At 46.9% G+C, this 26,049-nt stretch overlaps 1 protein-coding gene across 16 annotated transcripts in view; it reads left to right on the forward strand.

Moving 5' to 3' along the window:
* The window catches only part of RIMBP2 (RIMS binding protein 2), a 334,699-nt gene that overhangs the window by 200,966 nt on the left and 107,684 nt on the right, over positions 1-26,049 (forward strand). For all 16 annotated transcript variants that reach the window (XM_059894767.1, XM_059894761.1, XM_059894759.1 and 13 more), the window contains 2 exons: positions 14,639-14,728; positions 23,078-23,200. In XM_059894767.1, coding sequence (XP_059750750.1) covers positions 14,639-14,728; positions 23,078-23,200 — 213 coding nt within the window. The remainder of the gene's footprint in view (positions 1-14,638; positions 14,729-23,077; positions 23,201-26,049) is intronic.

Raw genomic sequence — 26,049 nt, forward strand, 5'->3', positions numbered from 1 at the left:
TGTACAATTAGTGGACCCTTGAACAACATGAGTTTGAACCGTGTGGATTTGGAGGGACCACGTGTGAGGAGGAACGACCACAAGTTACATGTGGATTTTCCATGGCACGGAGGGTCGGCGCCCCTACCGCCTGTGTTGTTTAAGGGTCAGCAGCCTAGGAAAATAAGAAGGAAACAAGCAAACAGCAAATAAGTGTGTATATATTTACAAAAATCTCTATCATTATAGAGCTGTGGGGAGAATATATATATATATTCTGCTCACCGTTTATGAGCCTCTGGTGTCCTGGGCCTCTCTCCCCGGACATGGCAGCGTCTCTGAGTCACAGATCACCATGTCCTGCACTGCATGATTGAATCGCTTCTGAAAAAAATTCATTTTGTAAATGAATTAGCATGACAGTGTTCCAGCAAAACTTTATTCACAAAAACAGGAGGCAAGCTGGATTTGGCTTGTGGGCCGTGGTTTGCTGATGTCTGGTCTAGGAAGCCACAGAAAGTAACTGACGACCAGCCCCAGAGGGTCTGCAGAGCCATAGGCACGTCCTGCCCTTTTATCACCCTCGGGCTCACCCTGCCTAGCCCCCTCCCTCCCTACTTGGTACTACATCGTGGTTCCCTACCCCCGCCCCCCACCACCGCCCAAACATGATCGCCTGGCAACGGGATAGAAGAAGAATGGGAGGGAGAAGCCAAGTTCGTCACCCCCCTTGACTTGAGAGCACATGAAGTCAGTTGAGTTCTTGGCTGCCTGGCCCGGCAGTGGACCTGTAATGCTCGTGACTCACTCTACTGATGCAAAGCCTGTAAAATCTATTTTAGGAAACGTGCTCAGACGTTGAAAAGCTCAAGTGTGTGGACTCTGGCTGCAAGGCAGCGTGGGGGGGGGGGGATGCTTTCACAGCAGCGTGTACTAATGTGAGCGCGGGCTCGGTCTTCTGCGAGGGCGGCAGGTGTGGAGGAGGGGTGCTGAAGGGACGGATGGAGGTTCAGCCTCTGGCACGGACCAGCTGTGTGAGCTTCCTTAAGTCACCTGACCTCTCTGAGCTGCGGCTACCTGAGGAGCTCAGGGATGAGTAAGGACACTTAGGACCAAAGATAAAACAGCATTGAGGTTTATGGCTAATTGTGACCATGTGGAAATGCAGACCCAAGGTTGCCAAATTTTCTGATTTTTCACCGGAAAGTGTAAATCTTCATTTTTTAATAATAATAAATTTTCTATTTTAAAATGTTGATGACTATTTCGATAACTTGGGCCACATGAAACATTGTGGGCGAATCCAGTCATATGTTGCCATTTTGAATAATCGCCCTTGTAAAACACTGAGAAATTTTTAGTCCTTATTTCCCTCCACATTGAAGGATTCTACAGGCATACATTTTGCTTTTGTCAGCTCTTGGAGTCTAGTGACCCTGCATGAATGAAAATGGAAATAGCAGATCTGTTGACAGTCCCATCCAGAGACAGACAGAGTAAGAGCAAGCATGCTTGAAACTAGCAAGGCTCTCACCTTGGGTGCAGCCTCAGCAAAAGGGGGAATTTTAAAAAATGATCTGGATTTAGCTCTCAGCACTGACGTGGACCCTCTAATGACATCTCCATGCCAGAAAGAGAGGCAATCTCATTTCCTCCATCAAAAGAAAGCAGGATGCTTCCTGTGTTCCCCGAGGCTGAGGAATTTGTGATAGGAGAAGATTTTCCTTTGCAATTTGAGATGCTCTGTATATGTCGTACAGCCTGGGTTGAGAATTCTGCACGAGGACACTAGAAACTTACATGTGCTTTCTTTCGAATGTGTAGCAGGATCTTTCACATGGACTGTTTATTTCAATCTCCCCAATGACCTTGCGAGGGTGTGGGTTGTGATACTCATTTCTATAGGTGAAGGGAGGGAGAAGTAGAGAAGTTAAGTAATTTGCTGACAGCAGCACAGCTGGCCATTGGGTGAGCTGGGGGCCCTCCAAGGTCGAGTCTCGATCTGCTTTTTCTGAATCTCCACTAACCTCATACTTTGGACCTGATACCTTCTTCCCAGCCCAGCACCCTCCATCCTGCATTGCCAGTGGCAAAATGGGATTCATGGAAGATAAGTCTACTCATAGAAATGTCAGCTACACAGGCAGAAGGCAAACTTTGGGGGCAAAGTCAGGTGGTTCTCCTATCTGCCCAGGAGTATTCCATGGACCAATTCCAGCATTTGCAAATATGCACCTACAGCTGACATCGTGTCTAGGTACAAGGGGCACAGGTCGCCTTGGTGGTGTCCCAGTGTTCTGTTCTAGGATTCCACTCAGGACCCCACATGGCCTTTAGTCATCCTGCCTCCGTAATCTACTCAGATTTCCGAGAGTTTCTCAGAATCTTAGAATATCCCCAATGTGGGGGTTTCTCATGATTAGACTAGGGTTATAGGTTTTTGGAGAAAGTACCACAGAGATGAAGTGCCCTCCTCTCATCACATCATATGATGTCAACGTGATGATGGTGTTCTCACTGGTGATGTTGACCTTGATCTCTTGGTTAAGGTGGTGTCGGCCAGGTTTCTCCAATGCGAAGTTGCTGTTCTTCTCTAAACATATTCTGGTCTCTGGAAGCAAGTTGCTAAGTCCAGTCCATACTCAAGAGGAGGGTAATTAAGCTCTATACTGGAATTTTACTTGATTTTAGTGAACTTAAATTTAAATTAAACAACCAGATGTGTCTGGTGGCTACCATATTGGACTCCAGTAGTGGAGGTGGGCTGGGGGATAGATTATTGCCAAAGTCAGCCAATCCATAAATGCCCCAAATAAATGAAAGTCCGGATACAATCATGTAATTGGAGTGTTGATTTTGAATGTTTAAAAAATTTTGTTGAAGCATAGTTGATTTACAGTGTTGTGTTAATTTGTTCTGTACAGCAAAGTGAACCAGTTATATATATATTCTTTTTCATATTCTTTTCCATTAGGGTTTGTCACAGGATTTCGAATATAGTTCCCTGTGCTATACAATAGGACCTTGTTTTATATCCATCGTATATATAATAGTTTGCCTCTGCTAATCCCAAACTCTCCGTCCTTCCCTCCCCTCCCCACTGCCTTGGCAACCACAAGTCTGTTCTCTATGTCTGTAAGTCTGTTTTTGTTTTGTAGGTATGTTGATTTGTGTTGTATTTTAGATTCCACATATAAGTGATATCATATGGTACTTGTCTTTCTCTTTCTGATTTACTTCACTTAGTATGATAATCTCTAGGTCCATCCACGTTGCTGCAAATGGCATTATTTTGTCCTTTTTAAGGCTGAGTAGTATTCCATTGTGTATATGTACCACGTCTTCTTTATCCATTCATCTGTCAATGGACATTCATGTTGCTTCCATGTCTTGGCTATTGTGAATAGTGCTGCAGTGAACATTAGGGTGCCTGTATCTTTTTGAATTATAGTTTTGTCTGGATATATGCCCAGGAGTGGGATGGCTGGATCATATGGCAACTCTATTTTAAGTTTTCTGAGGAACAACCATACCGTTTTCCACAGTGACTGTACCAATTTACATTCTTACCAACAGTGTAGGAAGGTTCCCTCGATGGTGAATTTTTTGATGCTTAAAAAGGATTCTCAAGCCCTTCTGGGAACCACTCCCAGAGGAGGATTCATAAAATCAAGAAAGAGTTTGGTTTTCCTTCTTGAGCTTCTATTTGGGGATAAATTGAGTCAATCATTATTAAGTATAGGGACTAAAAGTGTCAACCTATTCTGGGATCACCTGCATTTCAGAAGGCAGTAACCACGGGATGATGTTTATTTGACCAAAAATAATGTCTGTGGGTGAGAACCTCCCTCCACAGGCTCCACAGGCCAGTCTCCCCCCCTCCCTTCTCCTCCCCTCCCCACCTCTCCCTCTCTCTCTTGCTCACATACACCCCTACCTCTGTCAATTATTTTTATTCTATTTACATAGAGTTAGCAAGGAGGCAAAACACTTAGTGGTTACCTTTTGGGAGAATCTTGACTGGGAGGAGACAGGAGAGAAATTTGGGGGGGCTGTTGAAAAGTTCTATGTTGTGATCTTGGCTATGATTGTGCTGATGTGCGCACTTTCTAAAAATTAACAGAGCTGTATGTCTATGATTTGTGCACTTTTGTGTATGTGATTTTTACTTCAATCTAAAAAGTTAATGAGGGACGTCCCTGGTCGTCCAGTGGTGAACAATCTGCCTTGCAATGCAGGGGACACGGGTTAGACCCCTGGTCGGGGAACTAGGATCCCACATGCCGTGGGGCAGCTAGGCCCTCGCGCCACAGCTACCAAGCCCGCGCACCTCAGTGAGAGAGCCCACATGCCGCCAACTACAGAGCCCACCTGCCCTGGAGCCTGCGGGCCGCAACTAGAGGGAGAAAGTCTGCACGCCACAAATAGAGAGAAGCTCGCACACCCCAACGAAGAGCCCATGCCGCAATGAAAGATCCCGCATGCCTCAACAAATATCCGGCATGCTGCAGCTAAGATCCGATGCAGCCAAAAAAATAAAGAAAGAAAGAAAGAAAGAAAGAAAAAAATTTTTTAAATAAAGAAAAAAATTTTTAAATAAAGAAAAAAAAAGTTAATGAAGTGCCCATCAATAGATGGATGGATAAAGAAGATGTGGTATATGTACAATGGAATATTACTCAGCTGTAAAAAGAATGAAACCTTCCCATCTGTGGCAACATGGATGGACCTGGAGGGTATTGCGCTAAGTGAAATAAGTCACACGGGGAAAGACAAGTACCATACGATATCACTTACATGTAAATCTAAAAAACAAAACAAATGAAACAAACAAAACAGAAACAGACTCATAGATACAGAGAACAAACAGGTGGTTGCCAGAAGGGAGGTGGTTTGGGGGTCAGATGAAGTAGGTGAGGGAGATTAAGAGGTACAAACATCCAGTATAAAAGAAATATGTCACAAGGATGTAATGTACACATAGGGAATAGTCAGTAATACTGTGAGAACTTTGTATGGTGACGATGGTAACTCGTCCTATTGCAGTGATTATTTCATCATGTATAAAAATATCAAATCACTATGCTATCCATCTGAAACTAATATAATATTGCATGTTAATTATAACTCAATAAAAACAAAACAAAACAAAACAAAAAGTTAACTTAAAAATACCTGAAACATCCAGGGACTTCCCTGGCGGTCCAGTGGTTAAGACTCCACGCTTCCACTGCAGGGGGCACAGGTTCAATCCCTGGTCGGGGAACTAAGATTCTGCATCTCACGTGCCGCACGGCCAAAAAAATATATATGTCTGAAACATCCAGGTAGAAAAGGAATTTGGTCTGTTTTCTATGATGTTTGATGTACCACGATGTGGACAGAAGACAGATTTGGACCTAAACTCAAATATGTATTTTTCTAACACCTGGAGGTCTCTGAGTCATAAGGCAAATCCACTCACTAATCAATTGGAGTGATAGGTCTTTGGGGGAGACACTTGGTATTACTGAGTGAGTGGCTACTCATTTTGCCCAAGGTTACAGCCTGACTCTGCCTGGTTGGGCCAGTTTGCAGCACGACTGTTTCCATTTGCTTGTATAACTCAAAGTTTCCATGATCAAGAATTTGGAGTGTGGTGAAGGAAAGAAAGCCCCTAGGTTGGCAGGAGTGTAAGACGCTGAAGCTCTTGAAGGAGTGGTGCCATTTTGTAACAATAGTGTAACAATATGGTTACTGATAAACTCTCTCTTGAAAAAGCAAACACTTTTTAAAAAGGCACTCAAATATTTTTTTATCGCCATGTTATTTCTGGAAGGATCCTAGGAGGCTCATCCTTTACAAGAACAAATTTCTAACTGATCGCTTGTCCTTCCAATTCGTAACTGGCAAGCTCAGTGCTCAAATGTGATGTTCAGTCAATGGGTAAAATCCTCTATGTGATTCCCTGGTATACATTTTTCTATATATTGTTCTCTCTTTTCTGTTTTTAATTCTTAACCACCCTATTGCATAAATATTTTATTACAGGCATCTTTAAATTCTTTTTGGAGAGTAGGTGGAAGATGGTTTTAAAATTCTTATGCACTGTGTATGCTGAACAAGCCTATGGAAGAGTTGCGTTGTATGCCAGCATTCAGTTCCAAAGTCAGCAGGTTATGCCAAAGTCATGTATAGAAAAAGTGATCCTGAAGGTCCCTTTGGCAGGAGCCATATTGGAGGTGAACCTAACAGGTCTCAGCTTTTCCCTCTAGCACTGGGGTTGGGGGGGGGGGGACTGCTGCTTATTGGTTGAGGACCAGATGCAGTGTTGTTTGCACCTAGGGGACCAGTTGTCCCAAGTGGGTCTCAATGCGGGAGATACTTCCAACCGGAAAAGCTTATGGAGAAATGGTTGGGGAATAACCTCTCTTCTCTCACAGCACTTCAGGCTCTGTTGCTGGAGGGATTGATGACAATTTTCAAAAATTGAGGTTAAATTCATACAACATAAAACTAACAATTTTATAGTAAACAATTCAGTGGCGTTTAAGCACGTTCACAGTGTTGTACAACCACCACCTCTATCTGGTTCTAAAACATTTCCATCACCCCAAAGGGAAACCCCGTATCCAGTGAGCAATCACTCCCCCTTCCCCCCTCCCACCGTCGCTGGCAACCACAAGTGTGCTTTCTGTCTTTATGGATTTACCTATTTTTTATATTTCATATCAAATATACACAGTATGTAACATTTCGTGTCTGGCTTCTTTCACTTAGCTTGATGTTTTCAAGGTTCGCCTTGTAGTGGGTGTCAGTGCTTCATTCCTTTTTATGGCTGAATGACATGCCATTGAATGGAGAGACCACAATTTGTTTATGTGTCCCTCAGCTGATGGACATCTATCTGAGTTTTTTCCACATTTTGGCCATTGTGAATAGTGCTGCTGTGAACATTTATGTACAAGGATTTGTTTGGACCCCTTCTTTTCAGTTCTTTTGGGTATATATTTAAGAGTGGAATCACGTGGTCATAAGGTAATTCTGTTTAACCCTTTCGAGGAAACATCCAATTCTTTTCCACAGCGGCTGCACCGTTTTATGTCCCCACCAGCAACGTAGGAGAGCTCCAACTTTTCTACGTTTTAACTGTCCTCTCTTCCTCGCCCCTTGCTCCCCTACCCTTGTTAATCCCGTGTCGAGTAACTCTCCTAGGTCCAATCCCACCGTTTTTGGTAGAGAAGAGCAATCTTTGGGGCCAGCCTGTGTTCTGACGATAGTGACCAATGGGAATCAAGCATAAATTTCACTGTGCTTATTTTTAACCATTAGAAGGACCAAGCACACATAGTAAGTGCATGTAAACTGATGAAATACAATCACTGAGAGACGCCTTCTTTAAAATACAAATGTTTGTCCGGGTCATGAGGTTAGCATTACAACCTGCTTGGTGTGTTATATTTTTCCATTTCAGCTCGTCTCTAACCTATATCAGAAAAATAGCTTTTAAATAGCACGGTGTGCTTTTCCGTAATTGCATTATTGGCATATGCACGATGCCTGAATATCAAACAGGTCAAGGAATAACGTGTATTCCAAGTGCACATTTATGGGTTTTTCTGAATACAGACGGGGGCTTAGAGATTTGGATATCTTTCTTCCTGCCCTGAACCCCAGAGCATTACAGGAAAACAGAAGCAGTCCCTTTATTTACATAACAGTCTTTCACATTCAAATTGCCCTTTACAGATTGCAAAGTGTGCTTATGTGCATTATCTCATTTAAATTGCCAGGAATGCTCAGAGGGTTAAAGAATTTGCCCAGAATCACACTTGGTAAATGTTAGAATTAGGTCTCAAACCCAGGTCTTCTGAGTCCCAGTGTTTCTCCAAAGCATGTGATGACTTAGATGCTGTCCTGGGCCTTGACCACAAGGGGCAGGAGTGGGGCTCAGCCATGGTCAGGACCCTGGACAGGAACAAAGCAAGTTCCTCCCCCTTTCCTTCTGGCTCTCTCACCCCAGGCACTCCATGCTCTCCTGTTCCTCCCCTTTCCTTTCTCTCCTCCACTTACTCCATCCTCCCTGCCCATGCCTTTAGGCTAGAGCCACTCAGGAAGACTTTTCAGAAAGAAAAAATATTATCAAGCACATCCCAGTGTTGACTTTAATAATTTTTACTGTATATTATTATAATTGGTAATTATATCACTCTTACACAATATGATTCTACTAGACTTGCACATTATAACAACATAGTCTTTATTATATTTGAACATAGTATGATTATATATTTATAATTCATAATGTAATTACATGTGCACAGTGATAAAACTGGTTTATAAAATTTTTACAGCTTTTCTAAACCATGCAGCCGACACAAGTGAACAGGTTAGGAAGAAACAAATGAGAGACGCCAATAAAGTTCAAAATTCAAACTTATTGTAATTTAATGTGTCGGATGATATTATTTTATTTAAACTGAATTTTCCTCTGTAAGTAAAGATGGTGCCCTTTACTTACTTTACTTAGGCAGATGGTGACAGCTGCCTGAAAGTTGATTCAACATTCCTACCGTTGATCTCTTTCAAACTTCTGCAAAATCTTTGATTCTTAAGCACATGTGAAGGCATGTGGCTTGCACTTGGTATGAAAGCACCATTTACGTTAGCCTTTGTTATCTTTTCATCATCTTGGGGCAGTCAAGATGGTAATTCTTCAAGCCAGGGCAGACATACACACACACACACACACACACACACACACACAGAGGCACTGAAATTCAGTAGAGTGGTAAGGAGGCAAGGGATATGCTTACATTTATTCCTTTTAGATTTCATGGAAATAAAAAATACCAAAATTTTCTTTTCATAGACCACCCCCCAAGACTGTATCTTCAGCCCCCAGCCTGAGGAACGCTGTGCCAGGTCTCCCAGGACACCCACTCCTCCCAGCTGGAGGCATTTCTGAGCCCATTGGCAGCTCCCAGGACCAGGAAAGCTGCAGGACCTTGCTCTTCAGAAAGAGAATTGGGGGCGACGGGGGTGCAGGGATCAGCGTGGTCCAATGCTCGGGAGCTGCCCCACCTGCTACGTGGAGGTTACCTGTTCAGGTTACTTAACCCTTGGTGCCTTAGTTTCCTCGTATACCAAGTGGGGATAGTAGTGTCCACCTCACAGAGATGTTGTGAGAATTGGATGAGCTTTTAAAAAGAAAAACAAGAAAGCAATGAGCTTAGGTCAGCTTCTGGCTCAGAGTAGGAGCTCCGTGCATTGCAGCGGCGACGTAATTGAATGTGCATTCATCTCCCCTCACGCGGTCTCATCCCCCAAGTGCTTTGTGCTTCTCTCCTGCCCTCGCTCCTTCCCAGTGTGGCCTGCTGCTCGCGTGAGCGTCACCACCTGCAGCCTTCACTGGATTTCCCGCGAGTGTCCCTGTTTCCATCACCCGCCGACATCCACTCACCTGCAGGAGGAGGGTGGAGCCACTGGGTTTTGTCACCTACCACTGCTGCTGCCACAGCCTGCATCTCCTCCGCCTCCCCGCGGCCGCCCACGTCCCTCGGAGGCTCATCTTGGTCTCGCTGCTCCTGTTCAACCCAGTATTCTTCCAAGAGCTACCGACTCTCAGTTTCTGGACCTCTTCCGTCTGTCATACGGTGACCTCTGCTAGTCCATCCTCAGCACCTGTCTTTGTATTTTTATTTTTGTTTTATTTTTTTTGAAAACTTTTAATTTTTTTATTGAAGTAGAGTTGATCTACAATGTTTCAGGTGTACAGCAAAGTGACTCAGTTATGCATATATATTTATATATTCTTTTTCAGATTCTTTTCCATTATAGGTTATTATAAGATACTGAGTATGGTTCCCTGTGCCACACAGTAGATCCTTGTTATTTATCTGTTTTACCTATATAGTAGTGTGTATCTGCTAATCCCAAATTCCAAATTTATCACTCCCCCCCTTCCCCTTTGGTAACCATAAGTCTGTTTTCTATGTCTGTAAGTCTATTTCTGTTTTGTAAATAAGTTCATTTGTATCATTTTTTTATAGAGTCCACATATAAGTGCTATCATATGATATTTACCTTTCTCTGTCTGACTTACTTCACTTAGTATGATCATTTCTAGGTCCATCCATGTAGCTGCAAATGGCATTATTTCATCCTATTTATGGCTGAGTAATATTCCATTGTATATATGTGCCACATCTTCTTTATCCATTCCTCTGTCGATGGACATTTAGGTTGCTTCCATGTCTTGGCTATTGTGAATAGTGCTGCTATGAACACTGGAGTGCATGTATCTTTTTGAATTAGAGCTTTCTCCGGATATGTGCCCAGGAATAGGATCGCTGGACCATATGGTAGCTCTATTTTTAGTTTTTTGAGGAACCTCCACAGTGTTCTCCATAGTGGCTGCACCAGTTTACATTCCCATCAAGAGTGTAGGAGGGTTCTCTCTCAGCACCTCTCTTGAGGTCATGGGGGACGTCTTCAATGCCACACCCACTAAGACCATGTCTATCTTATGGTCCTCACCTGACTTGGGCAGCATTTGATGCTGTGGACCCTCATCCTCAAGTTTGTGCTTCCTTAGCTTATAGGACATCACACACCTTTTTTCCCATCACTCCTGCCCAGCCCTTTGCAGGAGCCTCTTCTTCTGCCCATTTTAATATCTGTGTTTCTCTCACTCTGTCCTGGGTCCTCCCTTTAGTCTCACTGGCAGATTGCACTCACTCCCATGACTCAGGCTTCAGGGGTAACTGGTGAAGCCAGGTGTCCTCAACTCAGTACCAGAACTCTCTGATCAGCCTTCTGGGAGCTGGTCCTCACCTCCAAATGTTCATCTACACAGTGGAAGTAAGGACTGTGCCCTTTTCTATCTGTGGTTGCAGACAACTAGATTCAACAAACTGTGTGTTTTGATTCCTACAGGGTAGACCCTGTCTCATGCGTCCACTGTTTGGTGAATCCTAAACCCTCTTACTTGGATGGCTTTAAATGTAAAGTATCCAAGACTCAACTTGCTCCCATCACGATGTTGAGAATCTCCCAAGGACAGGAAAGCTGGACCATTTCCGAAGAAGTGAACAGATACCCAGAGGCTGGTTTTTCTCTCTTAGCGATCGTTATTTCAGGTCAAGAAGACGGAGCTTAAAGGGTGATTTCGTACAGCTGGTGTTCGGAGAGTTCTTGGTTATCACGGTCCTAGTGATGCATGAGTCACTGGCGTTGCATCTCCAGGCGGTGGGCGTGGGCTGTCAGATTCAATTCCTGGGCCCTCAGATGTGGTCAGTAGTCAACAGTGTCAAACCCCCAGCACAGGGGAAGCCAGCGTGGCACAGATCACACTGTAGCGGGGACGTGTGTGTGCACACCTGTGATCTGGGCGCTGGTGTGTCCGGCCGCCTTACCCCAGGCTGTGAGAAACCTCGTTACTCAGCAGGAGTGTCAGATTATATTAAGTCCGCCCCATCCTCCTCCTCCTCCTCCTTCTCCTGTGAATTGTCATAGCTTGTGCACCCGCGCCTGTTGGCGAGTCTCATTTTGTCGTGTTGCAACCAAAAGCCCACATCTTTGGGGGGCCTTCTGGTCTCAAGCGTGCGACCAGTACGTAAGGCGTTCCGTCTCTTGCTTGACAGCCCTGCTTTGGTGGCACTGATTAATCCAGAGGGGCTAGATTTAATTGGAGCGGTGACAGCTTCCCCGGGTGGGCAGCTCTGGTCCTGCACGGTGTCAATGATGAAAGCTTCCAGGGTAAGTCTTGCTGCTTCTCAGCATCTGAATAGGACTGGAAGCGTGAGCCTTGGGCTTTTTCTGAATTTTCCCCCAAGCGATGCAAGATGCGTGCATGCCTGAAGAGCACCCGTGCTCTGTTACTCCAAAGGGCGGGAGGACCCATGTCTGCTGTCACTGCAACACTGAGGGCGAGACCACATGTGTCCCCTGCCCCATGCCCACCTCTGGGCTTTTTCAGGGGTAAACGACAAGTCTGGATAAATGAGATGCTATAATCTGGCAAAGAAATCACAGAGTCTGTGTGGCTTCAGTGGCATCTTCACCCTTCTTTGGGCTTTTACCTGGACGTGTTGCTTGCTGAATGGGTTCTTTCAGCATCACTGTAAGAGGGGCTTTACCTTCTGCTAAGGAGTTTTCTGTGGGATGGAGGACTGTTCGTCTGGTGATGCGTTTGCTTTTCTTTCTGTTCCTAGCTCCTCTCGGTTGGGGAACCAGTACAGTAAGCTGTACCCCAATCGCGGATTCATGCTTGGACTGATTTGGGGAAGCGATGGCCACGTGTCCCCCCTTTTGCCTGGTGACTCTGTGGATCGGTGCTTCCTGGACTGGATTTAGATCCTGGGCTTTTTTTCTTGCGAAGATTGATTTTATCAGGTTAAGCAGCTGACCTTGAATCACTGAGATGGAATATAGATAAAACAGATGAATGTAACTTTTCTACAACCACCGTAAAACTGGATGAAAGAGTCAGCACTGCTTGTCTTCCCGGTGTTCCCTTCTTGCAATCCACTTTTCTAGGGGAGGTGCCGAGGGAGGTGATGGTAGGAACTGACTGGGTGGATATGGCAGAATGCGGAAGGTGCGAGCAGTGACAGTGGTGCCTCCAGTGGGGAAGGGGACCCCTGCTTGAGCTGCCATCATGCGCAGGGAAGTGCTTGGTGCTCTACGAGAACCATCTCGTTTAATCCTCCCAAAGGCTGCTTGGGTAGACGCTTTTACATCCTTCCGTCTTAGAGAGCGTAGAGATGTCGGACAACCTGCCAGAGGTCACAGGACTTACACACAGAGGAGCTAGAGTTTGTATTTAGCCAGTTTGACCTCAGAACTGACATTCTGACCCTCTTTAAAGTTTCTCCTGAAACTCCCTGAGACACGGCCACCGTAGGTCACCTTGGGGCATCCAAGCCCTCCAAGGTCAGGAGTCAGGTGTCTAGATCAGTGCACCCACCCCTATGATCGCTGGTGGTTCTCACACGTGGGACGTCTCAGAATGTCTCCAGGTTCTTCAAGGAGCTGGCAGGGGACTCCACTGTAATTGCTTGACTTAAGAAAGGCAACCATGAATTTATGCCGCTGGGGACATCTCAGAGGAGGGAAGCACTTTCCCATAGGTTGGGGATCATTGTTTTCCAGAACCAGACCCCACGGGTGAGGCGTGTGGAGATTGCTTCCTTGTGCTTCATCACCATGGAAACCTGGGAGATGCCATGGAGAGGAGGGGATCGTAATGATGGTGGCCGAGGGGAAGGGGGCTTGACTGAAATACGGGACCTGAAAACAGCCAGGAGGAGCCTTTCTTCTTGTGGGAGGTGTTCAAAACCGTGTGATTCCTGCCCCTTTCCTAACTTGAGTGTGAATGAGCCCAAATTCAGAGCTCTCGAAGTATTGCAGAGGAGATTCCCAGGTCAGTTCAGACATGGGTGCTCCCCAGGTAGTAACTCACTTAGGAGGTGAACAGAGAACACACTTGTTTTCAAGCAAACAAGAAAACTGCAGACCTGACTACTGGTGGCCATTGCTGTCACCTTCCACAGTGGGCCACTAATTGTCCCTGTTGTTTCTTCCTTATGCTTTTTGAATGGATGTCATCCCTTCCTTTATCTTTGCGAGGATCCTCAACTTGCTCACTGATGTCATTGTCAGATTGCTTTGTCATTTTTATTTCTTCTGGAGTGAATTCACCCTGGTTACTGATTTTGTTAAATCTCTTTAGTAGTGTGAGTTTTCCTTCTGTGTTTTGGAATTTCTATTTTCAGACTCACCTTTCATGGGAGATTTTTTACCCCCAATCTATCTCTTTCTGTGCTCATCCCCACCCGCCCCGTCTTACTTCTTTGTAGTCCTATCCCACCCTGTGGATGCTCCCAGTCTTGAATCAGGTTTTATTACTGGTAGCTCAGACTTCCTGCACAGGTGGCATCACTGAGCCAGGGGCTCTGGTCCCTCTGCCTCTCCAGGGAATTACCTTACGTGAGCTAGAGCTCTGGGCAGCCTTCTTTGGGGGTTGGGGACTTGACCTCAGTCTCGGGTCAGGTGGTGACCTTTGCTCAGGTCTCTAGCCTCAAGTGGGACACTTCCAGTCCTGCGTAGCAAGAAAAATTGGGGTCCTAATTCTCTCTGCCCATTTCTGGACTCAGAGTCTGGCGGGTCCTGGGAGTTCCACCACCACACGTGTTCCAGCCATCCACAGTCCTCGTAGATTTTTATCTTCTTTTGGAGCAAGACACTTACCTATTGTTTATTATGGCAATGTGTTTGGAGCGGTGTTTGTGAGGAAAGGGGGCGGGTCAAAGCGTGACATAAACTCCAGTTGGAGGACAGTTCTGTTGCCTCTTTAGGACACAAACGTGTAATGCAGGTCAGCACACCATGTATCGGATGTGAATTATCTTCTGGACACTTCACTACAGGCTTTATAGATATTATTTTATCATCTGCTTGTAACATCATCGTAAAGTATCATTCCTCCCGTTTTATAGAGTAGGAAACTCATGGCTCGGAAAGAAGAGAAGAAACCGGTCCAACACCACAAGTCTTGTGAATCGCAGAATCACACCCAACCCAGGTCTAATTTCAAATCAGAACCCTTCACCACTGTGTTCCACATGTCTGTGGAAGTTGGGGCTTCATCTCACGATGCCCTTTCCTTTTGTTCTAGGAAAATGTGCTGAAGGATGCTGCCCAAGGAGACCATCGCCTGAGACCCCATCATGCAGGCCTTCCCGCAAGGGCCCGGCAGCTGGACAAGGTAACCGACGGCCACTGTTGACAGGTCACCGGGAGGGGGGCTGGGGAAGGCGAAGAGGGGTGACTCACTGCAGTCCACCCAAAGGAGGGTGGCCGGGACCGTGGGTCCCGCCTCTCATATTTCATCATGTGGCCACTGCACGAAGCACTTGGGAAACGTCTCGTTTGCTGTCTGCTAGGTATCCCTACTTAGACATCTATTCGGTCACATCGGGGCCAGGACAAAACTTCCCATGTCCGGTCCCCAAACCATTGCCTCTCCTCGTTTACTCATCCCAGTGACTGGCCGTCGCCCAGCTGCTCAGGCCGAGACGCTGGGAGCGGTCCTGGATTCTTCCTTTCCTCACTCTCAACAGCACATGCCCACTGTGTCCCACCAATGCAGGCCGCCATGTTCTCTGGCCCAGATGCTGAAGTGGCCTGCGTAGCACCCTTCCTGACATCCTACAGTCATTTTCCGGCAGGATCAAGAGTGATCTGGTGATTCACACCAGACGGTGTTTGCTCCTCTGAGTAAACTTCCTCCCAAAATAAGAATGCAACCCTTCCCCATGGCCGCCATCTTGCTCGGCCTTGTCACCTGCCTCTCGACCTTTGATCCCTGAAGTTCTGTCCACCCTGAACTTCTTTTTGCTCCTCTGACCACCAGGCCTGCCTGGGCGTGCAGTGACTTTCCCTCCCTAGAGCTCTACTCCCTTCCTTTCCAATGGCCGTCAGCTTCTCGCCCTTCATATGTCAGCCTAAGAGTCACCTCCTCAGCCAGACCTTCCCTGCTTCCCACTCTGCGTCCCTCCCTCCTCCTCCTTTTAACTATGTGGCCTCACCTGGCTTTTGTCTTCTTGTGTCTCTTATTACTTGGTCGATCATGTGTCTTCACTAATGTGTGTGTCTGTCCCCCCCCGCCCCGTAAGAATGTCACCTCCCAGGTAGCAGAGGTCTTTTGCCTTCATATTCATCCCTGTACCCTCAGCACCTGATATAACAGGACACATAGTGGGTGCTCAGAGTAAACATTAGTTAATGATTGGTTGGTGGTTTGGAGTCACTAATTTCACAGATTTACCAAAGCATATTTCAGTTTACTATAAAAATTAGAGCTTTCTTGATTTCACACTTATTTTCCTGCCTTCCTGTTTGGCCTTTTTTTTTTTCTTTTTTTTTCCCCCCAAAAGTTGTGCTTTTCAGAAAATAGCAAGTGTTGGTGGGAATGTAAAATGGTGCAGGGACTACGGAGAACAGGATTGCAGATCCTTAACACATTAAAAATGGAATCACACCAAGAACCAGCAATTCCACTCCTGGAGATACACCCAAAAGAATTAAAAGCAGGATTGAGAAGCAGTATTTGTCCACTCCTGTTCATAGCAGCATTATTCGCAATAGCCAAAATGTGGAAGCCACCCGTGTCCATCTACAAATGAATGGATAACAAAAGGTGGTGTATACATACAACGGACTATTACTCAGCCTTTAAAGGAAGGAAATTCTGACAATGTGCTGCAACATGGGTGAACCTTGAGGACATTTTGCTCAGTGAAAAAAGCCAGTCACAGAAGGACAAGTCCTGTAGGATTCCACTTATATCAAGTCCCTAGAGCAGTCAGATGCCTAGAGACAGAAAGTAGGATGGTGGGTGCTGGGGCTGGAGGAGGGGGAGGGGGAGTTGGTGTCCAATGGGGACAGAGTTTCAGTTTGGGAAGATGAGAAAGTTCTGGTGGTGATGATTGCACAACCATGTGACTGTACTTCATGTCACTGAGCTGTACACTTAAAAATGGTTAAGACGTTAAATTTTATGTCATGAGTATTTTACCACGATTAAAAAAAAAGATGTGTTTTTTCTACACCCCCAACTCTCCCTTTAGCTCCCCTTGCCCCCTATTCCTGCCAGGCCCTGTGTCCTCTGTCCTTTTTCCTTCCAAACAGGAAAGTCTCTGATAAACTCACTCACACTGAGGTGTGAATCCATAATGAGACTTAGTGACCTTCTCAGCCCAAGAGTCTTTTTATTTAAACAGGAACAATGATGAAAAAAAATGGTGGTGCTTCCGGCATCAGAGGCGGGCTGACGACAGGGCTGGGCGAGCTGGCCAGAGGAAGGGTTGATCCTGGGATGCTGGGATGGCTTTCTCTCTTTCTTTCTCTTTTTTCCCTTTTTTTTTTTTTTTTTTTTTTGGCTTTCTCTCTTTCGCTCAGATCACTCCATGTGCGCGTCTGTCTGCTCCTAAGCTGGGTTCCTACACCCGGAGTGTGGTCCCTGCTTGGTGACAGCAGACCCAGGTGGTGGGTACCACCACCATCTCGTTCCTGGACCTGGCTCTCTAGCTACCCTGATGGGTACCCCTGCTCCCATAGAACTCTCACCAAATCCGACATTATTTTTTCACTTTAAGATTTGAAACTTGTTCCCCTGCTGCCTCCACACTGTGGCCTTTTATAAATTTATTTATTTATTTATTTTATTTATTTTTGGCTGCATTGGGTCTGTTGCTGCGCGCGGGCTTTCTCTAGTTGCCGCGAGCGGGGGCTACTCTTCGTTGCAGTGTGCAGGCTTCTCACTGCAGTGGCTTCTCTTGTTGCGGAGCACGGGCTCTAGGCGCGTGGGCTTCAGTAGTTGTGGCTCGTGGGCTTAGTTGCTCCGTGGCATGTGGGATCTTCCCGGACCAGGGCTCGAACCTGTGTCCCCTGCATTGGCAGGAGCATTCCTAATCACTGCGCCACCAGGGAAGCCCCATCGTGGTCTTTTAAACAAAGCTTCAAGGCCCAGAAAATGAGCTCCCTTCAGCATTAAAAGACTCACAAGAGGGAGGAGATATGGGGCTATATGTATATGTATAGCTGATTCACTTTGTTATAAAGCAGAAACTAACACACCATTGTAAAGCAATTATACTCCAAGAAAGATGTTAAAAAAAAAAAAAAGACTGCCCTCAGGGACCAGTGTCTGTGTCCCAGGGTAACTTGGGGATGTACAAAGGGCAGGTCGGTTTGTGCTGCTGCTGAAAGCATTCAACCACAGCACCAGATCCACTGGGGGGCCACCCCTGTGACCTGTAGAAACACGAGGAACCTTCCTGGTTCTCTGGAAGACATCTGGGAATTCCCAATTCCCCCAGATGATTCGGGCTTGGATTTGCAGTCTGCTTTTTAGTCGCCTTGATTAAGTAAGCACATTTAATGATCAGAGCTCTTAATTATTGAGGCAAAGGGATGCAGAATCAGTGTCTTCCCTGAAGCCTGCCCAGAAGGGATTGCCTCTTAGGTGCAAAATTGAATATTGGACTATCTGGAATATTGCATTGAATTCCCCTGGGCAGGCAGCCCTGTGGAAGGCAACAAATGAGCTGGGAATGCAGGACACAGCGCAAAGGATGGGGTCAATGCCCTCGAAGCCTGCAAACCAAATTTTTTTTTTTTTAAACTGATTTCAAATTTCTTACTTGCCTGGGTTCAAAGGAGCCCATTAAGCTCCCCCCCAGACTGGGCAGCTGTTCTGGTAGCTAACTGGAGGTTCAGGCTACTTTCTCATTGAGTAACTGTTGCCAAATGTTTTAAGCTACTCTCCCACCTGGTGCTACTGTGGCTGCCACCGAAATCTGTATTTTGATATAGAGACGAGTCGAGTGGCTGGATCTGGTGCCCGAGTCAGGAATGCGCCGCTGTGTCTGTGTGCGGTGGGAGGGTCCCGGGCAGCAAGCAGGACACGGTGGTACCCATGTTCTGAAGCCAGATACTGGGGGGGGTGTTAAGTTCATGACCTGTGAACCTATGACCTGTGAACTCTTCTTACCTGCTGGCCAGAAATCTGAGGTTGGCTGGAATTCCGGGTTCGGTTACAAATGACTGGTATGAACAATGGTCATGCCACTCGCTAGCTGGTTCTCCCTCTTCTTCATCTTATTACTGAGAAAACTGGGCATCTGTCGGATGCCACACGCGGACGTTTGGGATTCGTGGAGCCACATACCTTTGGCTGGAAAAGCCCAGCAGGCACACCTGAGTATCATTATCTATTTTTCCTTTATTAAAAAACAAAATCTTGTAAGGGTCCACTGTTCTTAGCTTTCCATCTTAGGAGGAATTGTCTGGGCTTTTAAGTTTGAGCATCTAAGAACTTTTTTTTCTTTTTTGTGGAGGAGGGGAGTCTATAGGTCTTGGTGAAAATCTCTTTCCATCCTTTCTGCTAGTCCGAGACCTCTTTCTCCTTTAGTAGGTAACCTGGCTGAGTTCCCAGGAGAATGTTCTAGTCCAGGTGCCAGGACATAGGTGTGGCTCTGTGGGGTTCTCTGGTCAGGAACGTGACCGGCTTTGAGCTCCAGACACTGGGCAGCCGGGGACCAAGGGACTTGTAAGCCGATGGGCCTCTCCTCCAAGGCTCCTGGGACGGGCAGGGCTGGAAAGGCCGGCTGGGCAGTGGACTGAGGTCCTGAGACTGCAGCGCTGCAACCAGACCGTTGAGCTGACGTTTAGAGTGTTTTTTGTTTGGAGCCTCGGTCCTGTTTCCAGACAAGATCGGCTGTTCCCAAATCAGAGAGAGCCCCCTTCTCTGCGAGAATCAGCTGCGGTTCTTTCAGCTGCAGGTAGCAGGGGCCCAGGCTGGGTGACGTAAACACCCAGGGGGCATTCTTGTTCTCGTGCGACTAGAAGATCCAGAGCCCAGGGCAGAGGCACCTGCTGGAGACGGACGGGGACACGGGCTCCTGCTCCCCTGCAGCGCCGCCCCGCGGGGACCGTGGCTCTTGCGGTCGCCGCGGCTCTTGCGGTCACCGCAACGTTGCTGAGGGTCCCATCCTCGCTGCAGCTGGAGCAGCCCAACCTTTCTTATAAAGCGTCGTGTTCATGTGGGGTCATTGTCCGCCAGAGATTCCCGCTGGCCTGTCATGGAGAATGGGGTCACACGGCATCTCAGTCTGGGTCCCTGCCGGAAAGAGATGATACACCTCGAAAAGCAATGGGGAGCGTTACTAAGGGCCATTTAGATGGGTGTGGGCGAGTTAAGGGAGCTGAGCTGGAGGGAGACGTGACCAGTGACAGTGGAGAATTTTCATTTCTTGGGAAAGAGCAGAGATTTTCACAAACAGGTATTTTTTCATGTGAGAGATTAGTCTTTGAGATTTCCAAGACTAATTTAACCTCATGTTTCCAACGCTTTCTTTTTCTTTTCCCTTCTTAATTGTGGAGTCACTGGAACCAGACTGGTCAGTGTCAGAAGTCCTAGAATCAAGGTGTCGGCAGGGCTCATTCCTTCTGGAGGCTCCAGGAGAGAATTGTGTTCTCACCTTTTCCAGCTCCTAGAGGTGCCCGCATTCCTTGCTTGGCTCATGGCCCCTTCCTCCCTGTCCAAATCCGGCAGTATAGCATCTTTAAAATCTCTCTTTTCTGACCCGATTCTCCGCCTTCCTCTCATCAGGACCCTTGTCATTACTACACTGGACCCACCAGGATAATCCAGGACACTCTCCCCATCTCAAGATCCTTATCTTAATCACCCCTTCCCAGTCATTTTTGCCATATAAGGTCACATTCACAGGCTCCAGGATTAGGATGTGGACATCCTTGTGGGGTCTTTATTCAGCCTACCTCAGTCTCTCCCCAAATCAATCCTTTTGTCTCCTTACCAACAGACTTTCTTTCCATTGTTGCAAACCAGGGAAGTGACCTTAATCATTCCGATAAACATAAAGGGGACACAATGGAAAATTTTAAGTCAAAGAAATGCAAAACCACAATCTTGGCATGAGATGAAGTGTATTAGATGTATTAAAGTGCAAATGCCAACGACCTCTGGAGACTTTTAGTTGCCCAGAAGTCCACGGCAGGCAGATTCTTCCTCATCCACAGCTGCTATCCTTTAAAGCATTGTCTTCAAGACAAATAAAGCTTGTTTTTTTCCCCCAACAGTATTGCTTTAAGTTACTATATACAATGAACACAGTATTTCCCACAACAAAAGCACAGCATTTTAGCTCCACGTGGGGTAAGCGGGATTTATGGGCGGGCCTGACCCTCTGATGTCTGTCCTAACCACCATTGGCAACATCCCTGTGGGAGAGCAGGTCTGGTGCCTGCCAGCCAGTTACCAGAGTCACGTCTGGGTTGTGGTGTGTCTGCAGGTTGGGGATTGGCTATTCTTGGCCAAAGGCCTGGTCAGTGCCCTTGGGAGGGTGATTCCTGACTGCCCGGTGCTCTTATAAGGGACTGGATAAAAACTAAATGTACGGAAATAAATGAGGTCAGCAAACGGAGCCCGAAACCCAAGTCGGCGGCTTCCCTACAACGCGTGAATCTGAGTTTCTTGGAAACACCTGACTTATGTGGACTTTGGCTGTTCATTCTGCTTCTCCTCTCTGACGACAGGGAATCGGATCGCAAAAGAAAACTCCTTTCGCATCGGAGCTTACATTCTAATGAGGAGAAACCCCAAGAAAAACGTAAATCGCTCATAGGATAATTTCACATAGTGATAAACGCCCGTGGAAAATAAAGCAGGGCAAAGCAGTGAGGGGAGAGGAGGCAGACAGGTGGGGAGGATTTTGGTACCCTAGGGCTTGTCTGAGGAGTGACATAATTGATGAGAAGGAGCCAGACTGGCAGAGATGGGGGGTGGAGTGGGAGCTGGGTAGGGATGTGCCACAATGGGAAGAGCACGTGCAAAGGCCCTGGGGCGGGAATAAGCTTGGCTTGTTCAAGGGACAAAAAGAGGCCAGGATGGCTGAGCATGGTGAATGGTTGCAGGTCAGATCAGAGAGGTGGGTGGGCAAGATGCTACAGGACTTTGGGGCCACATCAGGAGTTTGGATTTTATTCTAATTTCCATGGCAGCCCCGGGAGGTTTCAATCAGGAAGCAGCAAGATCTGATTTTTATTCCGGAGAGCTTATGCTGGCTACTGTATGAGACTGGACTTGGGGTATTCAAACACTACTCCCAAGTCTAGTTTCCTTGATTAGCCAGAACATGAGAAGTGATGGCTTTTCAGCAAACCCAGTGTTGAGGTTCAAATGTGGGTACTGCTTAATTCCTATAGGTCATGACATTTTCACACGGGAGCATTTGAATTTTTCCCCACGTTCATTGCCTGATGCATCATGCTGTAGCAAAATGGCGTGAAAATACTTCTGTGAATCAGACCTCTCTATGACCTCTTAATAACAGCTTCCATGTAACCCTGTTCCATTTAGGAATGCCAAGTGGGTGCCTTCCTTTCTTTCTATGCCACAGAAATTGTCAGGTTAAACGAACACTCTGTACCTAAAGCATTTGAAACAGGACTTCTGTAGCTAAAAGAAACATGACTTTGTGACAGTCTGTTATTGAAGACATAATTCATGTTGTAAGGTTTGGGGAGGAGGGAAAGAAATTAAAATCCTGTGGCTGGGTTAAAATATGCTGCACAATGAAAAATAAAGGAAAATAAATCAGATAACTTTTCTCATCAATGGCTGCCCTTATCTGTTTCAAAGAAGCTAGAGGAGAGATTGAGAATTAGTGGAGCCTCCCAGATAAGTTCTAAACGTGGTCCTGGGGGCTGTGGGCTTAGGATGGACATGATTTCTGAGGTTACTGGAACACCCATCATTCTAATCCATGTGGAGGCTTGTTGCCATTTTTGTCCACTTTTAAGACAGGGGTGAAAATTTTAGACAACAGAAATTAGTATGGCTCGACAATTCGGATAACATTTTGTGTCTGTTAGGACTTTCAGTTCAAAGGGACAGAAGACAATTCAAATTGGTACAAGCAAACCAAGGGAATCTATTGGCCCAAGTAATAGGAAAGGAAAACATTAGCTTCAGGCACAGCTTGATCTAGGTGCTCAAATGATGTCATCAGGACCCTGCTTCTCCCTCTGCATCTCTTGGCTCTATTCTCAGATGAGTTCTTCCCTCATGATGGCACATGGCACTGTAGCTCCAGCCTTTGTCCTCAACTTTCCAAGTCCAGAGGGCAAAAGAGAGAGTCTCTTCCCAGATTCCTACACAAGGCCAATATCTCATTCTCTGTGGATGCGACTGGGTCCTGTGCCCTGCCCCAACCAATCACCGTATCCAGGGCATGGGATTACACTGATTGGCCAGACCTGGGTCACATTCCCAGTCCTGAGCCAATCACTGTGGCCGTGGCGAGGATGGGCGGGATGAAGAGGGAGGCCGTGTGCTGATTGGCCAGCCTTTGGTCCCACGTATTCACCCCAGCAGGAGTGGACCCACCATGAAGTCCATGACTGAGGATGACGGAGGGGAAGAGTCTCCAAAAAGGGGAGGTGACAGATGACAGCTGGGGACAAATACCCACCGCAGCTCCCATGCATGTTGTAAACAGCCCCTTCTCTCCATCCTTGCTACTTGTAGGTGAAAGCAGAGTATGCTCGGCTTAAACACGCGCTCACCATAGTGACCAGAGAACGCGATTTGGCCGTGAAGGAGAAACACCAGCTCCAAGCCAAGCTGGAGAACCTAGAACAGGTCCTAAAGGTAGGATGGGCTTCCACTTCGACTTTCCTGAGGGTGAGCGTGAGGGAGGAGGGGCTGCGGGATTCCAAAGCAGAATGTGGTTGAAACTCCTTTTGAGTTTCAAAAATCATCAAAATTAAGGGCTCTTGGCGCTGCTTTTACCCTTTCTGTGGTATACAAAGCAATAAATAACAAAATTTGAATGTTTCTGGAAGCGATCCTGTAAAACCTATTATGCATTTTCATTTCTTAGAATGTTAAACACTGCTGAGCAAGAGATGGTAGGCAGCGCTCCGGAATGGAAATTGGGCTTATGTTGAAGACCAGAGGTGTCTACCTTTGGTTTTTCAAACTTCATGAATTTTAAGCTGTTCTTCAGACGGTTAACGACCTTTGTCATAAAGAGAATAGCTAAGTCAGAAAATTGCTTTATCAGGTTGCAGGTAATTGGACAGCTTTATGCATTCTTGATGAGCTGGGATCTCCTTCAATATTTAATGGGTGGGTTGATTTGCTATTGATGTTACTGAGTTAAGCTGAATGAATTCTTTGGCTTTTTTTTTTTTTTTTGAGTGTTAACATTTTATTGGATTCTCGTAGTGGGAAAAAAAATTTAAACATAAAAGAATAAAATAATCATCACCTGCAGTCCTACAATCTAGTACCTAGATTAAGCCTTTGTATTTCACACGCATGGAACAGATCGCTATGCTGCACCCACCCACCCTCCTGCATCAGGAAGTGATTTTAACTCCATCTATACCTTATTTGGGGGAAATTTCTAGAACTCTGAGGGGACGCAGATCAGTGGTTGGCGGGGACTAGGGTGAGGTGGGAAATAGATACGGGGTTTCTTCTCGGGATGATGAAAATGTTCTGAAATTAGTGTGATGATTACACAACCTTGTGAATGTACCAACACCTCTGAAATGTACACTTTAAAAGGGTGAATGTTATGGTATGTGAATTACATCTCAGTTTAAGAGTGAAGATGCCCTATTCTCTCACTGCTGGCCCTGAAGGGGAACCACGCCCCTCGTGTGGCTCTCAGGAGGTGGCAGATCTCTACCCAGTGCTGGTGGCATGTAAGATGCCCCCGTGTGTCCACCTGACACTCTCTGGAGGAAAGGCCAAGGCTAACCCTGACCATGCTGCTTTTTACCATTTGCTCTGAGTTTAGAACATAGCCGTAAAGGAATGAGATACCACCATGTAATTATTCATTTCAGCAGCTGCCTCGACCACTGACTGCACGTTCTCTGAGGCAAAAACCGTGCTTCATTCAACTCTCTACCTGTAAAGCTTGGGAAAGTCAGGGTTTGGTGAATTCAGTGGCGGATGGGTTGGGAATCCAGGGTACACCCGGGGGCTTTGCTGAGGGTCTATTGGAGTAAAGTCAGCATGAAGGACAGTGTCTGTGACTATGCCCCCAGGAGATATTTGACAGTCTGGAGACATTTTTGTTGGCTGGGACCGGGGAGCGGGCTATTAGCATCGCGTGGGCAGAGGCTGGGGATGTTGTTAAGTCTCCTACGATGCACAGGATCACCTCCACGGCAAAGAAATAAGTGGCCCAAAATGTGATTGGCACCGATGGTGAGAAGCTCTGTGAATTAGTTTGTTATTGTTGCTGTAACAAATTGTCCCAACGTGAAATAAAACAAATGTATTCTCTTACAGTTCAGGAGGTCAGATCCAAAATGAGTCACACAGGCCTAAAATCAAGGTCAGCAGAGCTGCCTGCCTTTCGGAAGGGTTTGGGGGGACCCTTCCCTGCCTTCCCCACCTCCTGGCAGCTGCTCCCAGCCCCTCCCTCTTATTAGAAGATGCTAATTGCAGAGCCAGCCATTAACATCCTCTCTCCTCTCTGATCTCCTGCCTCCCTCTTATAAGGACCCTGTGATTACGCTGCGTCCACTTGGATGATTTCCACATCTCAACGTCCTTAACTTAATCACAGCTGCAGGGTCCCTTTGTCGTGTAAGGGGATGTAGTCACAGGCCCCAGGGACTGGGAGGTGGACATCTTTGGGCAACATTATTCAGCCTGCCCTACCCTAGAGTATTTGAAGGAGGTGACCAATAGCACTGATGCTACCTGTGGGTAGAGGAGGCCCCGTTTATAATTTCAGGGCGTGAAATTCCCATCTTTGTCTCCTGCCTGCCTGCCGGGCTTCAGGCCAGTCTCTCCTGCTGCCTGGAGTGGGTGAAGGGCCGTGCACTCGCACTGGCCTCGGGGGGCCCGCCGTCCTTCCTTCTGACCTGGGGACGAGCCTCATCACCGGGGCCTTGCACACGTGGAGACACCCCAAGTTCACGTCCAGGTTCTGTCCATGGCACCCTGCAAACAGCCCTCTCCTCGGCTGCCCACCCTCTCCAGGGGGTACACCCCAGGGGTGCCACCTGCCCTTCTGGGGGGCAGACTAGGGAGGAGGCCTGTGCAGGAGCTGGTGGGGGAGCTTGGGGACTTTGAGACGGGGAATTCCAGGGTCTGGGGAGCTGGATTGTGGTCCAGAGGGGAGAGTGTGGGCTGTGGATGGGCTTGTCCCTTTCGCCCCATTTCTGAGGGTGGAATTGGGTAGCTGATGGGCAGGCTGTGAACAGCCATCAGGAGACACGGTCATCTTTGTCACCAGGAAAGCAGCAAGAGCGGGAGAGGTTGGAGGCTGTGAGGGGCCCAAAGGGACAAGTGACAGCGTCACAGGGCCGGGGTTCTGGCACTCGCCTCCTCTTGGTCACCACCTCCCACTGTGCTGTTTTCGCCTGTTCTTCACAGGGTGGCCAGAGCAGTACCATCCAAATCGAAGTCAGGTCCCAGCACCATCCCCAAACCATCCCCAGGACCCACCAGCCCAGCTCCAGCTCACTTAC

The sequence above is a fragment of the Balaenoptera ricei genome, chromosome 14 (genome assembly GCF_028023285.1).
Source record: "Balaenoptera ricei isolate mBalRic1 chromosome 14, mBalRic1.hap2, whole genome shotgun sequence".
NCBI classification, from domain to species: Eukaryota; Metazoa; Chordata; class Mammalia; order Artiodactyla; family Balaenopteridae; genus Balaenoptera; species Balaenoptera ricei.